The sequence below is a fragment of the Heteronotia binoei genome, chromosome 11, assembly GCF_032191835.1.
Source record: "Heteronotia binoei isolate CCM8104 ecotype False Entrance Well chromosome 11, APGP_CSIRO_Hbin_v1, whole genome shotgun sequence".
Classification (NCBI taxonomy): Eukaryota; Metazoa; Chordata; class Lepidosauria; order Squamata; family Gekkonidae; genus Heteronotia; species Heteronotia binoei.
Window position 1 is genome coordinate 24,381,087 of NC_083233.1, and position 15,849 is coordinate 24,396,935.

General features: G+C 43.3%; 1 protein-coding gene across 3 annotated transcripts in view; it reads left to right on the top strand.

Moving 5' to 3' along the window:
- The first annotated feature begins 8,939 nt into the window (after positions 1–8,939).
- The window catches only part of ENOX2 (ecto-NOX disulfide-thiol exchanger 2), a 46,019-nt gene continuing 39,109 nt past the window's right edge, over positions 8,940–15,849 (top strand). The window contains exon 1 of one of the 3 annotated variants that reach the window (XM_060249962.1): positions 8,940–9,064. In XM_060249962.1, the coding sequence (XP_060105945.1) occupies positions 9,022–9,064 (43 nt within the window). In that variant the 5' untranslated portion in view covers positions 8,940–9,021. Of the gene's footprint in view, positions 9,093–12,692; positions 12,799–15,849 lie in introns of those variants that run through there. The other 2 variants (XM_060249964.1, XM_060249963.1) reach the window with 2 other exon arrangements.

Here is a 15,849-nt window from a genome sequence, read left to right on the forward strand (position 1 = left end):
GGCCGTTTCCTTTACTGGGGCGAAGCCAAACTGGAGTCTCCGAGTGCTTGGTAGCTGAAGCTTGCTGACAGAGCCACTACAAATGCAAGCGCCCCGCCTTGAGTGGTTTGTTCGGAAGATTGCCTGAGTTGTACAGATGAGGGGGGAAATCTCAAAGCAAGAGATGATGTGCCCCTGCCTTTGGCCAGGCAGCCAGCCAGGTTAGCTCCAGCCTGTTTGACTTGCTACATCTCATTTAGCTTGCCTCAAAAGCTCATATTGACAGAAACTTCTAAAGTGCTTGGCATAATCCCTCCCCTTGAAGGGATCAGTTTCCAGACAACCTCCAAGCGGAGAAAGGAAATGTTTCCTGCAACTTTGTTGAGTACACACAGCTCTCTAACCTTGACCTTTGCCTCTGGGCTCTATAATAAGCGCATCCGAAGGTGGGAACAGAGTGACGATTTCATTCAGATTTTCCAAATGTTCTGAATTATTTTAAACTTAGTTTATTCATCTTATCTTTGTGCAGAAATGAAATAGAGTAGACCTCTTAAACCTATTCAAAATGACAAGCTGTGCTCATGGAAGGATAGTGAGAGGTTGCAACTACGCAACCTCTCTCTACGCGCCATATAAACCAAGGCTCCTTGTTTCTGAGAGCTATGTTGATGAATGGGCCAGTGGAAGCAAACGCATCGCTTCAACTTTCATAAGCCCTTGACAAGGGCATCCTTATAGGTTTAGAGCAAGGGAAGCTGTTTTGCAGAGCTAATTTGGCCTGCTAAAATCCTCATGTATCCAAAAGCTTCTTCGTCCCTAATGTGGCTTCCATCAATACTTTTCTCCACACTCCCTCTAATTCAGGGGTCTGCAGCTGGTGGCATCAGAGCCAAATGCAACTCAGTATGAAACCCCAAAGAAACTGAAATATTTAAGCTTGAAGGGGTAAATGGGATGGTAAAATAACCTGTCTGTGAAGGGGAAAGCAGGCAAAGATTTTTATGGGTCTTTGGGGCTTCTCAGAAATCCTTTACAGAAAGGGTTAACGGCAACCTGGGATCACAGTTCATACTACAGTGAATAGAAAAATCCCACTGTTATATACTGGCTAGCAACATCTAAAAGACTTTTAAAGAGTCATATAAATCTTTTGTACACATTATAAACAAGTACAGCTTTACAATATTGCAAAGAAAAGTCCATCCAATGAGCACCCAGATATAGGCTCATTTTGTCAAAAGTCCTCCTCAGGAGTATTCCTATTTTCATCAAAGTTATCAGCCTCTTGTTATTCGGTGTTGATATTCAGAGCAAGCCAGGCCTTAACCTCATCTCTAAACAGATGCAAAAGCCTCCTGGATTTGGCTGGCAAAATGCTCTCTGCAACCTCTTTATTTTCTTCAAAATTTCTCATTCTGGAATAAACCATGGTAATTATAATGAGATACAACCCAAAGCTGAATGGAAGTTCATAATTTTTAAAATGAATAATTTTTAAAATATATAATTAATTATTATTAAGAACTTACCTCTCAATGCCACTTAAGTGTTTATTTATATTAGGAGCAAGCCAGTCCTGAACCTCTTCTTTAACCAGATGCAGAAGTCTTATGAATTTGGCTGGCAAAATGCTCTCTACATTATATTTATATTAGGAACAAGCCAGTCCCGAGCCTGTTTTCTAACCAGATGCAAAAACCTTCTGAATTTTGATGGCATATGAACATATGAAGCTGCCTTATACTGAATCAGACTTTGGTCCATCAAAGTCAGTATTGTCTTCTTAGACTGGCAGTAGCTCTCCAGGGTCTCAAGCTGAGTATTTTCATGCCTTCTTACCTGGACCCTTTTTGGAGATGCCAGGGATTGAACCTGGAACCTTCTGATTACCAAGCAGATGCTCTACCACTGAGCCACCGTCCCTCCCCTACAATATGCTCTCTACAAAAAGCTTGAAAACTAACTCTACTTAAAACTATTCTAGGTAACTCTATGCTGTGTGTTGGATATCTCTTTCTTAAAGAGGTATAAGACACAGTATAACACTGATCAGAGTTATTGTGGGCGGAAACCATACTTCTAGGGTTGCCAATCCCCAGGTGGGGGCAGGGGATCCCCCAGTTTGGAGGGCTCCCCCCTGCTTCAGGGTCATTAGAAAGCGGGGGGAGGGGAGGGAAATGTCCACTGGCAATTCTATTATTCCCTATGGAAACATTTCCATATGAAATAATGGAGAATTGATCCGCTGGTATCTGGGGCGGGGCTGGTTTTTGAGGCAGAGGCACCAAATTTGCAGCATAGCATCTGGTTCCTCTCCCCAAAATACCCCCCAATTTTCAAAAAGATTGGACCAGAGGGTCCAATTCTATGAGCCCCAAAAGAAGACTATAACATCACACTTCTATGCCAGAAAAGTCCATTATGACGTGGATTTATGGACTTCCTATCCATAGGAAAAGTTTGCCAGGAACGATCCTTCCGTCATTTATTAAGTGATATGGACATGACTGTGGATGTTCGTTCTATTTGAAAATTGCGGATTATGTATTCAGATTTATGATTCTCATGATTCACAATACATATAATTATTAGGAATAGTCTAGACATTGATTTCACAGTTTTGTTTCCCTGTAAATTATATACATCGCCAGAAACAGGCTTTGAAACAGAGGCCCAGCCTATTTCCCCCATCACAATTGAGCCAAGCCACCACCCGCAACCTCACAATGCTCCTCCCTCCCTAGGTCATAAGACCACTGGACCTATAAAAAGGCACTTCTGGCCCCTCCTCTGAGGTGCTGGAGGCTGCCTTTAAAGCCCTAAAGTGGTATGGCTCCTCCAGACCTGGCTCTCACTGCTGCTGATGGTGATTTGGATCCAATTTGAGGTGCCGCAGGTTGCCTTTAAAGCCCTAAAGTGGTATGGCTCCTCCAGACCTGGCTCTCACTGCTGCTGACGGTGATCTGGATCCAATTTGAGGTGCTGGAGGTTGCCTTTAAAGCCCTAAAGTGGTATGGCTCTTCCAGACCTGGCTCTCACTGCTGCTGCTGGTGTTCTGGATCTGATTTAAGGTGCTGGAGGCTGCCTTTAAAGCCCTAAAGTGGTATGGCTCTTCCAGACCTGGCTCTCACTGCTGCTGACGGTGATCTGGATCCTATTTGAGGTGCTGGAGGCTGCCTTTAAAGCCCTAAAGTGGTATGGCTCCTCCAGACCTGGCTCCCACTGCTGCTGCTGGTGTTCTGGATCTGATTTAAGGTGCTGGAGGCTGCCTTTAAAGCCCTAAAGTGGTATGGCTCTTCCAGACCTGGCTCTCACTGCTGCTGATGGTGATCTGGATCGAATCTGAGGTGCTGGAGGTTGCCTTTAAAGCCCTAAAGTGGTATGGCTCCTCCAGACCTGATGGACCAACATGTTCCCCTCTTCAAAATTGGAGTTGTTCAGCTGGCTGCCTGCTTGTAGTTCCTGGCTCCCAGGACTCATGCCTAGTATCTAACAGGTTGATGGCCTTCTGTTTTAGCAGTCGCCCCATCCTGGTGGAACCAGCTGTCTTCCACTTCTTGATAATTTTAATGCTAATATATTTACTGTTGATAGCTGCCTCCAGAGATCCCCTCCATAGATCCTTAATGATCATCCTTCCCAAAACCAAGTTCAGGAGGATTATTTTTCCTAAAACCAATAGGAAGATGGTCATCCTTCCCGAAACAAACAGCAATTTAATAGGGGCCTGATTTGGCACACTCAGGCCCATCTTTAAGAGGCAAAAGCCCCTACCCACTGTTTTAAGCGGACAGTGCAGGCTGACAGCTGGTTGCCTGAAACCGAAGCCGAGAAGGAATTTTTCCCTGCGTCCCCAAATTGGCCCAGGTGGACGCAGGTTTTTCGCCTTCTCTCCGCTGCCTTTTTGGAAATGCGGGGCTCATCTACATCTCACACTCTCCCCAGGATGGCCCCCTGGCCTGGAAACAGTGTCCTGTGTAGTTAGGCCCAGATGAGAACATGTGGGTGTTTTACGGCTGCCTCTGGAAATTTATTCAATAAAGTTGATTAAATTACATATATTTCTGTTGTCTTTTTTTATGTCAGGGATGCAAGCGTCTTCTTTTGTAGAAGGGTGGGGACTTGGCTGCAATCCGCAGTAGGAATGAGTGGATTCCCTTCAGTGCCATTTCACTTTAGATTCAGTCCCTCCCCATTCTTGGGGATTCAATCCCAAAATCTTCCTGTGGAGTTAATCCACTTGAACAGAACAGAACCCAAGGAATGGAGAGGAAAATAGTCCATTTCTCCCCTGTGTTTATAGATGCTGGGAAAAACAGAATCCTTGACTTCAGTTGTCTTAAAAGCATGCCAAATGTCTGTGACATGGCCCAGATGGGCAGGTATTTATTTTATTAGTCAAAATGAAACCCCAGCCACAATTAGCTCTGGTCTATTAGATACTATTGCTCAGTTATCAGAGAAAGGTGGTGTGGCAGAGAAATTCCCAGAAGCCTTTACTAAAGTTCCCACAGATTTTAATAGAATCCAAACCTTAACTGTGGACAGTTCTTCAAACAAAAGAAGAAGAGTTGCCTGTTTCTCTCTCCCTTAAAGGTGTCTTGGAGTGTCTTACAGTCGCCTTTCTTTCCTCTCCCTACAGCAGTCACCTTCTGAGGCAGGTGGGGCTGAGGGTGCTGAGAGAACTGGGAGTGGCTGATGGTCACCCAGCAGACTTCCTGTGAAGGAGGACGGGAGAATCACTACATTTCCAGTATTACATCACTGGCTTGCTTTCTATCTTTCTTCTCATTGAGATTGACCCCCCCCTCCAAATAAGAGGATGCGATGGTTCTGCCACTGAAACATTTGGACAAAGGTATACTCACACTCCAACTTGTCCATACTCCCTTGAATTAAGAACCTAAAGGTTAAGAAGATATGGATGTGTAGGACCCAATGATTCTGTTAGTCAAATTAAAAACATTAGATATTGACAGATATTCAAGAAATATACATGTACAGTATTCATGGTTTTGTATTTTGTAGCAGGAACTCCTTTGCAGATTAGGCCACACATCCCTGATATAGCTCTTAATACAGGGCCTATCGTAAGCTCCAGGAAGATTGGCTACATCAGGGAGGCATGGCCTAATATGCAAAGGAGTTCCTGCTACAAAAAAAGCCCTGCATGTATTTATTACTTTGTAGATTTAATAGGAACAGATACTGGCCCTGGGGATAGCCTCAATGAGGAATCAAATTGTACTGTGAGAACCAAAAATGGCCATTGTTGACCCTGACCATTGGCCTTCCTCAGTGGTCAAGTAAATGATAGGACAAGATGTCTCCAGAAACTACAATGCTACAAACATCTCTTATAAATTGACCAAGATGAAATTCTTAACGGATTATTGCCTGTGATGAAAGGCAAAGATATTAATCAGAGGCCTCGTTCTTAATAAGTTTGATGCCACGGTCAGGTACAGTTTCCTATAGTACTGGTGTGATTGTATGCCTTTCTCGCTTTTCAGAAAAATTCAATGCAGTCAGGAGCCAATAGTGATGTTAAAGTACTATTACATCACTATTGCTCCTTGCTGCATCAAATGAGGTGATGGGGGGGGGGGGGCTTTGACCTTTGTGTCCCGTTTGTAGGTCATCCAGCAGCGTCTGGTTGGCCACTGTAGGAGGCAAAGCCCCCCGTCCACCATTTTTAAGCAGGCAATGGAGGTTTAGAGCTGGATGAGATGGACAAGCAGAAAAATATACAAACTGCAATCAAAAGCGCAAAAATAAACACCAATACAGAATTGCTTTTCAAAATTGTGTATCTTATTACTAAATGTAAGGAAAAGTGGAAAACCTTATTCAACAAACTATCAGATAAAATCCAAAGACAATAATTGGCATGTACATAAATGTCAACTATTCAAAACTGTACAAAATAAATATCAAAGCTTATGAGACCATATAAATGTGATTTAAATATCTTCATTTTCAGAGATGAACTGGGTTCAGTAATGTCATTTTGCCAGCCAAATTCAGAAGGCTTTTGCATCTGTTTAGGGAAGAAGTTAAGGCCTGGCTTGCTTCCAATATCAACACTGAGTTGGAACAAGAGGCTGATAACTTTGAAGAAAAGAATACTCTCTCCTGAGGAAGACTTTTGACAAAATGAGCTCATATCCGGGTTGGAACTGTGTCTGGGGCAGTGATGCTCTGACTGCTTGGTGGGGGGTGGGCACAGTGGAAGGGCTTCTAGTGCCCTGGCCTCACTGGTGGACCTCCTGATGGCATTTGGATTTTTTTGGCCACTGTGTGACAGCGTGTTGGACTGGATGGGCCATTGGCCTGATCCAACATGGCTTCTCTTATGTTCTTATCCAGGTACTCATTGGATGGACTTCTTGATAATGTGTACAAAATATTTCTATCACTCTTTTAAAAGTTTTACTAAATGTTGTTAGCCAGTATATCAGTGTTTGGGGTTTGTTAAAATTTCCTGTTGGAGAAATAGTCGCCAGGTCTCCCCCTGACCACTGGCAGTGGGGTGGGAGTGGTGGGGTGGGGTTGCCAGCTCCAGGCTGGGAAACTCTTGGAAGATTTGGAGATGGAACTTGTGAAGGACAGGGACCTCAGTGGGGTGCAATGCCATAGAGTCCACCTTCCAAAGCAGCCATTTTATCCAGGGGAACTGTAGTCAGGAGATGAGCTGCAATTCCAGGGGATCCTACCTAGAGGCTGGCATCCCTAACTGAAAGGGAAATCATACAGATGAAAAGTTGCCAGTAATGCAAAAGCAAACCTTGCACAGATTTGTGCCTCTGTGATAAAGAAATAGCATGGGGTGCTCCTCTGTATATTATTTATTGTGAGACCTCTCTTTGTCAGGGCTCAGAAATAAATTTGATAAACTTCTCATAAAATGTTCTGCAATCTGTGCAAAACAGAATTCTTCAGGAGGCCTTTTTATAAAAGAAGAGGGCTGCCTTGTAAGAATGACTGAAGAAGACGGTTCAATAGAGGTCAGGACAGTGGACTCTGCTATAACTATGAGCTATTGAGTTCTGTATTTTTTAATCTTGCTTTCACTGCATTACATTACTACATACATAACTAGGGCTTTTTTTTGCATCAGGAACTCCTTTGCATATTAGGCCACCCCACCCCTGATGTAGCCAATCCTCCAAGAGCTTACAGGGCTCTTAGTACAGGGCCTACTGTAAGCTCCAGGAGGACTGGCTACATCGGGGCAGGGGTGTGCAGCCTGATATGCAAAGGAGTTCCTGCTAAAAGAAAGCCCTGTACATAACACAATTTAATGTGCTGTTTAACTGGGGAAGGTAATGGCAAACCACCCCATAAAAAGTCTGCCGTGAAAATGTTGTGAAAGCAACGTCACCCCAGAGTTGGAAATGACTGATGCTTGCACAGGGTACTTTTCCTTTCCTTATCATGTCATGTTTAATACCCATGCTTGTTTGCAGATTCCCGCACTCCCCGTCCTATCACATTGTTTATTAGCTGAATTCTCATGCTGATGATTGTACTGACTTGTGTAATCTCCCCAAGTCTCAATGAGAAAGCAGGGTATAAAATAAATAATATAAATAAATGAATGATAGCATTTATTTAAAAGATATTTATATCCTGGCTTTCCATTCTATAATCCATCATGTAGCTAACGTGCATATATAATATACAATGTGAAACACTATGAAAGACAGTGGGAAAATAACATAAAGAAAGTACAAAAAAGCTCCTTCAAATAAAATAGTTTTACTAACATAATTGAGAGTAAGCAGCAAATAATATCTGGGAGCCGGAGCTATGAGATGGCCCTTTTCCTTGTAGCTACCTACCTAATCTCAAAAGATTGGGACAGTTGGAGCATGACCTCCAGCGATTACCAGAATGAACAGGTTCATATGAGTCTTTCAAATACCACAGTCTGGTATAGTGCTTAGGTAGGGTTGCCAAGTCCAATTCAAGAAATATCTGGGGACTTTGGGGGTGGAGCCAGGAGACATTAGGGTGGAGCCAAGATCAAGGCTGTGACAAGCATAATTGAACTCCAAAGGGAGTTCTGGCCATCACATCTAAAGGGACGGCACACCTTTTCAATTCCTTCCTTCCATAGGAAATAATGAAGGATAGGGGCACCTTCTTTTTGGGCTCATAGAATTGGACCCCCTGGTCCAATCTTTTTGAAACTTGGGGGGTATTTTGGGGAGAGGCACTAGATGCTATACTGAGAATTTGGTGCCTCTACCCCAAAAAACAGCCCCCCCCCAGAGCCCCGGATATCCGCAGATCTATTCTCCATGATTTTCTATGGGAATAAATCTCCACAGGGAATAACAGAGTTCCCAGCAGACATTTCCCTCCCCTCCCCCCCGCTTTCTGACGACCCTGGAGCTGGGGGGAGGGCCTCCAAACCGGGGGATCCCCTGCCCCCACCTGGGGATTGGCAACCTTATGCTTAGGGTGTCATACATCTGGGAGACTCAGGTGCTATGGAAGCTTCCTGGGTGACCTTGGGCCAGTCATATGCACTCAGCCTAATCTACTTTTAGGGTTGCCAACCTCCAGGTGGTGGCTAGCGATCTCCCACTATTGCAACTGATCTCCAGGTGACAGAGATAATTTCACCTGGAGAAAATGGTCGGTTTGGAAGGTGGACTCTATGGCATTATTATACACAACTGAAGTCCCTCCCTTCCTCGGGCTACATCTCCCAAATCTGATTGCATTTATGCATTGCAGGTCTTGCTCAGGGAAAATTGCCATGGCAACCCAGAGGAGTCCCTAAATTACACTATTATCCTAAATTACAATCACAATGAGTGGAGGGCAGTTTTTCCTTTGGTCCACGATCTTCGAACCCTCCCGGACGCAAGAAACTACAATTCCCATAGTACTCTCGGTTCTCGGGCCACGCCCCTAACGACCGACAGCGAATGGAACAGCTCGTAAGTCGCTTGGGGGTGGGGTTCGTGAAGTGCCTGAGTGTCCCGCAGGTTGGGACGTAGAAAAGAGGCCGAGACCGGATTGCAGATGTTTCAGGAATATCGGCGACGGCGGGCCCCGGGGCCAGCAGGTGGGCGTTGCTGGGCAACCAGGTGAAGGTGGGGCCAAGTTCTGCCTTGAGGGGGGGCGGCCTCGCTGGGTCGCCTCGCTCCGGTTGTCATGGGAATCACCAACGGCCTGTTTAGCCGTTTCCATCCGGGGGTTCTCTCTGAAATCTAAACGGGGGAGGGGGCGGAGGCTTTTCTCTTCACATCCACTCTGTTGGTAAACTCAGCCCTGGAAGCTGTTTTCAGTGCTAGTGTTCGGCCTGCAAGAATGTCTCTGAGCAGGTGCAGAGCGCGAGGCTCTCCTCAAGCGCTGAGCGACCCCAGTTGTTTTGCCCGTGAAACTGCGAGAGCGAATTACGAACCTGGACGTTCTTGGTCCAGTTTAATCTCTAGGTGAGCAACTCACGGTGAGCTCTTTAAAGCGGCCTTAGAGTAGCTACTTTATCTTGGCCTCCCCCTTGCCATATAGGGATGATAGCGCTGTCCTACTTTATAGGGTTAAATATGTACCAGTAGGTATTTATTTGCTCCCTTTATACCGCATCTTTCATAGGGGACCTAATGCAGCTGATGTCATTCTCCATTTTATCCATTTACTTCATTAAGTAAGTAAATAAATCCTTCCAACAACCCTGTGAGGTAGATTAGGGTGAGAGTGTGACTAGCCCAAGGTCACCCGTGAGCTTCCATCGTCTCCAGCGATCTACTTGTTCTTTCTGCCTTTTCTCTCTCTCCTCTTATCTGCAATATGGGGATAATATTGTTGCTTATTTGATATTATTTATTTAAATTAAAAATGTAGATACTGCCTTTTTGTTTGGGTAGCTTTATTTATTTAAGAGCAGGGCTTTTTTTTGAGCAGGAATGCAGTTTCCGCTGGCTTGGCATCAGGGGGTGTGGCCTAATATGCAAATGAATTCCTGCTCGGCTTTTTCTACAAAAAGACCTATATGAAACAATGGTGACATCAGGGGGTGTGGCCTAAAATGCAAATGAATGCTGCTGGGCTTTTTCTTCCAAAAAAGCCCTGTTTAAGAGAAGGTTTATAATACCACTGCTTCTTTGTATGATGCATCTTCCAGAAATATAAGGTCTCACAAAGTTAAAAACACTGTATGTTCCACAAAATAATAATTAGATCACAATTGTCACTAATTAAAAGTTAGAAGACTTTTCATACCCAGCAGCTAAGAACAAGCCAATCATAACTTGTTGAAATAGAGATGCCTTCCATAGATTATGGAACCAAACCAGAGCATAGATCCCTCACATGTCCTCTGGTAGGTTGTTCCAAAGAAAGGGTCTCTACACAGGAATAGACATCTGTTATCATTGAGGCTAAGTGGACCTTGCCATCTGAAATATTGTTGGACAGATTCCTTTTCCTTTCCTCCCCCTACTTTCCCATCTCCCCTAGTTTGAATTTACCCCTGGAAAAGATAAAAGGGTTGTGCGTCATTTAAATAGCTGTATTTTATTATTGTTATCTGTATTACGTTATGACCCGTTTTGAGTTTTGTGGTAGCAGGGGAGGGGGGGGATGAAAAATCTGAGAAAGTGAGTGTGTGAGTGACTCTCCCAGAAGAGAAGAATCACTAGAAGCAGGCTCGTGAGCTGGTCTGCATAGAGAGAAGCCATTTTTCAAAATATGCAGACCCCAGGCTGTACAGGTTTTAAATGTTAAAACCAACACCTTGAGTCACATCTGGAAACAAAGAGGCAACCTATGCTATTCTGAATTTGGAAAGGTGTTTGTCTACTGACCTACACCCACCAATGGCTGGGCTTCTGCATTTTATGCAAGCTGAAGTTTCTTAGTTCCTTCAAAGGCAGTCCCATACTGAGTGCATAGCAGTAGTCCAATATAGAGGTCATGGAATTATGAATCAAGTAAAACGCTCATTGACCTAAGCACTGGCCTGTTTTTCCAAAAAATAAGGCTGGGTCCAGGAGCGCATGCAAACTATTCACTTCCTCAGCAAAGTCGGTGTGACCCCATCCACGCTAGATTACTCCCCTCAGGAACATCTGTTTCTCACAACTACCGGTTCTTCTGCTTCATCTGATTTCTCTTTTAGTTTAAGTCTTAAGCATCTAACCATGGCTTCCAAAACAGTGACTTAAGTCTTAAAGTCCTAAAACTCTCCATAATACTGACATAACTTACAGGGTTGGTGTCAGAATTACAAAAAGATAACTTACATTAAATCTTTTGAAAACAAATGCAGATGCAGAATGAGACTGTCCCATAATATTAAGTCACCGCAGAGTTATGGAGGGAAGGCCTTTAGAAGTGATCATGCGACTTGCAGGGTTACTTGAAGTCTTAGTGCTTTTCTGTAACAAAAACTGCATGTTGGGTATTCTGTCCAAGAAAGCTAGTCACTTGTTTCTTTTTTACTTGTCTCTTGTTAAAGGATAGGGTGGACTGTAGAGTGAAGTTTGGTTGTGTCTGTTAATCTGTAATCAATTGTCATGCATACCAACTGTAAGAGCTGCAAAAAAACAAAACAACCCCTTGAAATTAGCGTTAATTTCATAAGATATTATTTATTGTGTTCTCCAAAGACTCAAGGCAGCTTACAACATGCCACAGACACTGTAAAATGCAGCATTTAGCAAAACTAGTCAAGAAGACTCAGTTAAACACCAAAACAAAAAGCTGCCCTTGTGAATTAAAAGAAAGCCCTGCGGAAAAGGTTTGTCTTGCTTACCTTACCTTTCTAAAAACCAGATGTTTTGTATCAGAATGTATTAACATTCTCTAATCAAATCCAGTATATTTTGTATTAGATTAGTAAAGCATTTGATAAATCTGCAATAAACTGGTTTCTTGTACTGCCTAGAGACTAGTACTATGTGTAGGGGAGAGATGTCCTTTTGTGGTAGGAAAACTTTGTAATCCTTGAAACTTTCTCCTGCTCGAGGAAGGGATCAGCTGTACCCCAATATGATAATTCTAAGGTCCTGAACATCTTTTCACGTTACTTTTGAATATCTCTTGGGCAACAGTCTTTCAGTGCCATCCCAAGTAGTTAGGAGAATGTCCACAGCATGCAGCAAAGTGACCCTGCCATCCCAAGCAGAGCTAATAGGCCTCTTGACTTCAGTGAGAAGGATCTAGCTCTGCTTAGGACAACCTTCTGAAGTGCAACATCAGTACTCACAGGAGAATCTAAAAACAGGGTTCTTGCCTGTGAGTTTTATCAGAACAAAAGAGCAATGGGTTTCTTCCTGTCAGGCCTTCCTACTACAATGTTGCATTCCTGTCTGCTAAGGTGACTGCTTGCATGAAGTTGAGGCTTGTCAGCTGCAGGCTTCTTCTCAGCGCCCAGAGCTCCCAAATCCTTGGCACATTCACAGATGAGCAGGCCGTTTTAAGCCACCTGCTCTCTGGGCCACCTCCCCTTGATTTCCAGGATTCAGGCTTGGAGCGTCCCTCGCCACTGATTGACAGGGACAGATGCCGCAGTGGGCAGCAGTTCATTTACAAACACCCGCATATATATAAGACTTCCATGCCTTTCCTCTGTAGCATCCGAGCATTTCCAATTGCTTGCTGTGATAGCTTTATTGACGTTAAGCTCTCCTCTTGTTACGCTGCTTGCTGGCCCTCGGTTTGTTCTAGACGCCTCATGTATGAACTGGTGCTGGTCGTTTCATGTTAACGGAGGAGAGCGGGTAGCAACTTAACGCACAGTGGGACTGAAGGAACACTCTTGGCAGCACCTCCTCATGTTCCTGGTGCAGTTCACAGGTATGGTGTGAATTCTGTCATCATGAGCTCTGCAATAGTAGGTTTTCCTCTCCACTATGTTTCTTTTTTTTATCATCGATCAGTAAACAGAGTTAAACAAACAGGTATCAATAGTCAAGAGACAGCAGTGCTCCGGTCAGAATACCTGCTGTTGAGCATGATTCTTTGTCTGAGTTCCTGTCTCCTGGATTCTAAGGGGTTCAACAAGAGCTCAGTTAAACTTGGAATGCTTAAATCAAATCAACAGCATTTCCTATTCAGCTGGCAAACTCAATACCTGCTTAACTCTGCGTTTTGGCTTTTCACCTTCCAGTTCTGCTCTAGAGTCATGAGAGTTTCTCTCTTGAGGGGGAGGGAAGACTTAGAACTTTCAACTTTTTCCGTTTCACTGTTTTGCTATTCCATTCAAATCTGTTTCTTTGTAGTATAGGATGAAATTTGACGAGGGCTCAGAATTTTAACTCTAAATTGCTTCTTTTTTGATAGGTGTTTAAATGGGAAATTGGTAAACTAATGATGATATTTTATTCATTCCTGTCTGTGGCCTGAGAGGGAAACAAACCATTTACGCATGCAAGAAGGCTGCAGGAAAATAGATCACCCTTGGCGTCAAATTTCAATGTAATAGGAAAAAGATGCCATAAATACCGCAAACATCACTGGAGTGGTCTCAATTAAGTTGGGAATTAAGCGCCATTTTTAATGCAATTTGTGCTGACAAGGAAATGCTTTATGACTTGTGAATTTTTGAAGTTCTGATTACTTTGTGAGGGCCAAGATGGTGAAATCTGGCAAGCTTACTGTATGTTACCTCTCCCTTTGTGGTAGCTTATGCTTCCTAAACATGCCTTGTGGGTTTGAGTGTATGGTCCTCTTAGCTGGCCTCTGACATCCATGTAATATGCGGTTAATAAAGGAAACTTGTGGCATGTCTTATGCATGATGTTTAGATTCTGATATGTTGGACAAAGTGTTATATAGACATCAGAAAAATTATGTTGGATACAGAATATGTAGAAGATGACTTTTGAAAGGTCTGTGCAGCAATAAAGCATTATACAGACTTTGAGCTGAACAGTAAAGGGATCAGTTAAATATTCCTCTAGTAGCAGTAACTTTTTCAGACAGTTTATTGGGACTGGGTTAATACTGTATACTGAGTTTTTAAATTGTATTTTCTTGAGGCACATGGTTGTGCTTTGATCATTGATTGCATCATTTTGTTGTTGCTTGGCTTCTATTCTGTGAGCTGCAGAGTGTATGTCATTGTATTGCTAGAAGGAAGCCCTCAGACTTTGCATCCGCAAATCAGGGATTCTCCATTTCTCTTTTGCCACCACCATGAATACTTTGGCAGTGGATTGTCCACACAGGAGTTTTATACACTTCAATGTGGTACAGTAGTTGTAGTATCAGACTAGGATCTGAGTGACCTAAGTTTGAATTCCCATTCTGCTGTGGAAGTATGCTGGGTGACCTTGGACCAGTCATGCTTTCTGCAGCCTAACCTAACTCACAGGATTGCTGTGAGGATAAAATGGAGGAGAGGAGAACAATATAAGCCGCTTTGGGGTTCACAATGGGCAGAAAAGAGGGGGTATAAATAAAGAACATAAATAAACCAGTCACAATTTCCCTGGCATTCTCCTTTTTCTGCACTACTGCATGGGTTTAAAAAAATAGTAATTGCTAGATTGCTGTAGCACTGTAGTATTATAATTGTTGCCATATCTCAGTGATAAAAAGGGCTAAAGCAGGGGTGTCAGACTCATTTGTTATAAGGGCCGGATCTGACATAAATATCATGAGTGTCATAAAATGTAATGCCTTGTAGTGAGGATATAAACTTTATAAAGGATATAGAGAAACACAATTAAATATATTTTTTACTTAAAATACAAACATGCTTGAAACTTTTGCGATGTTTTGTTTAAAATGGAAAAGTGGGGGAATAGTGGGATTTGGCAGTTCAATTTTGAAAATAAAACATCAAGAAAAAGCACAAGGATCACAGCAGAAACTAAAAATGTAAGCCAAAAATTTAAAATGTTCTGGGCATAGGAAAACTTGAAATGGTTGGGCATTGCAAGCTTCCCCCCATCCTGCCCCCAGGTCTGCTCAGATTGGCAATGGCTTTTCAGTGTAATATCCCCCTGTGGCACCAGCTCTAAGGTCCATTCAGTGGAGACATGCTGTCTCAAAGCATCAACCCTTTATTTACCAGGTCACACAACTCCAGCAAGGAACAGCTTCTAACTAGCCGTAATGCTGAAAAGTGAAACTGAGCTCCACTCAATTAAAATACGTTGTAGCACAGATAAAGCTGCAAGGAAACACAGAATGGATGTTCCATTAAGGTCTCTGTGCCCAGATAGACTCCTCCCAGAGGTGGTCTCAGTTGTCTATCTGGGCACAGAGTCCTTAATAGAAAGTCCATTTCGCATTTTCTTTGCAGCTTTGCAAGCCCAGAATTGCTTCCTTCTTCAGCCTGCAAAGACAAGGAAGAAGGAGCTGGGAACTTCAGCAGCATTGGAACTTCAAAGGTTGAGGGCAAGAGGGGGAGAAAATAGCCCTGTGGGCCTGATTAAAGCCCTTGGTGTGCAGGGTCTGGCCTGTGGGCTGTGCATTTGACACCCCTGAGGTAAAGACTTCCTTTAAAAAAATGAAACCTAGGAATTCAGAGGAGCTAGTAATCTTGGCAATTGAGCACTATACTACTACAATGATCTAGTTTTCTAAAAAGCCCTCAAAAAGTCCTCTGATGTTACAAGAGAGGTGTGAGTGACAGCTGTGGACAGCTGAGGCAAGTAGTATGGTGAAACTCTAAACAAATTGGGCCTTCACTTGGAACACAAATGTGCTTTGACTGCAGTCTTTCCAAAAAGATATCAAATCACCTTTGCAGAAGATTGGAGCAAAGTAGATGAAAATTCACGAAGTGGACCATAAGGGGATGACTGTATAGGAATGCTTCCATAAAACGTGCTCCAGTTTCGATGCCAAACTGGAACAGGTTCCATATGGAAGCATCCTTTGCCTTGTGACTTGAAT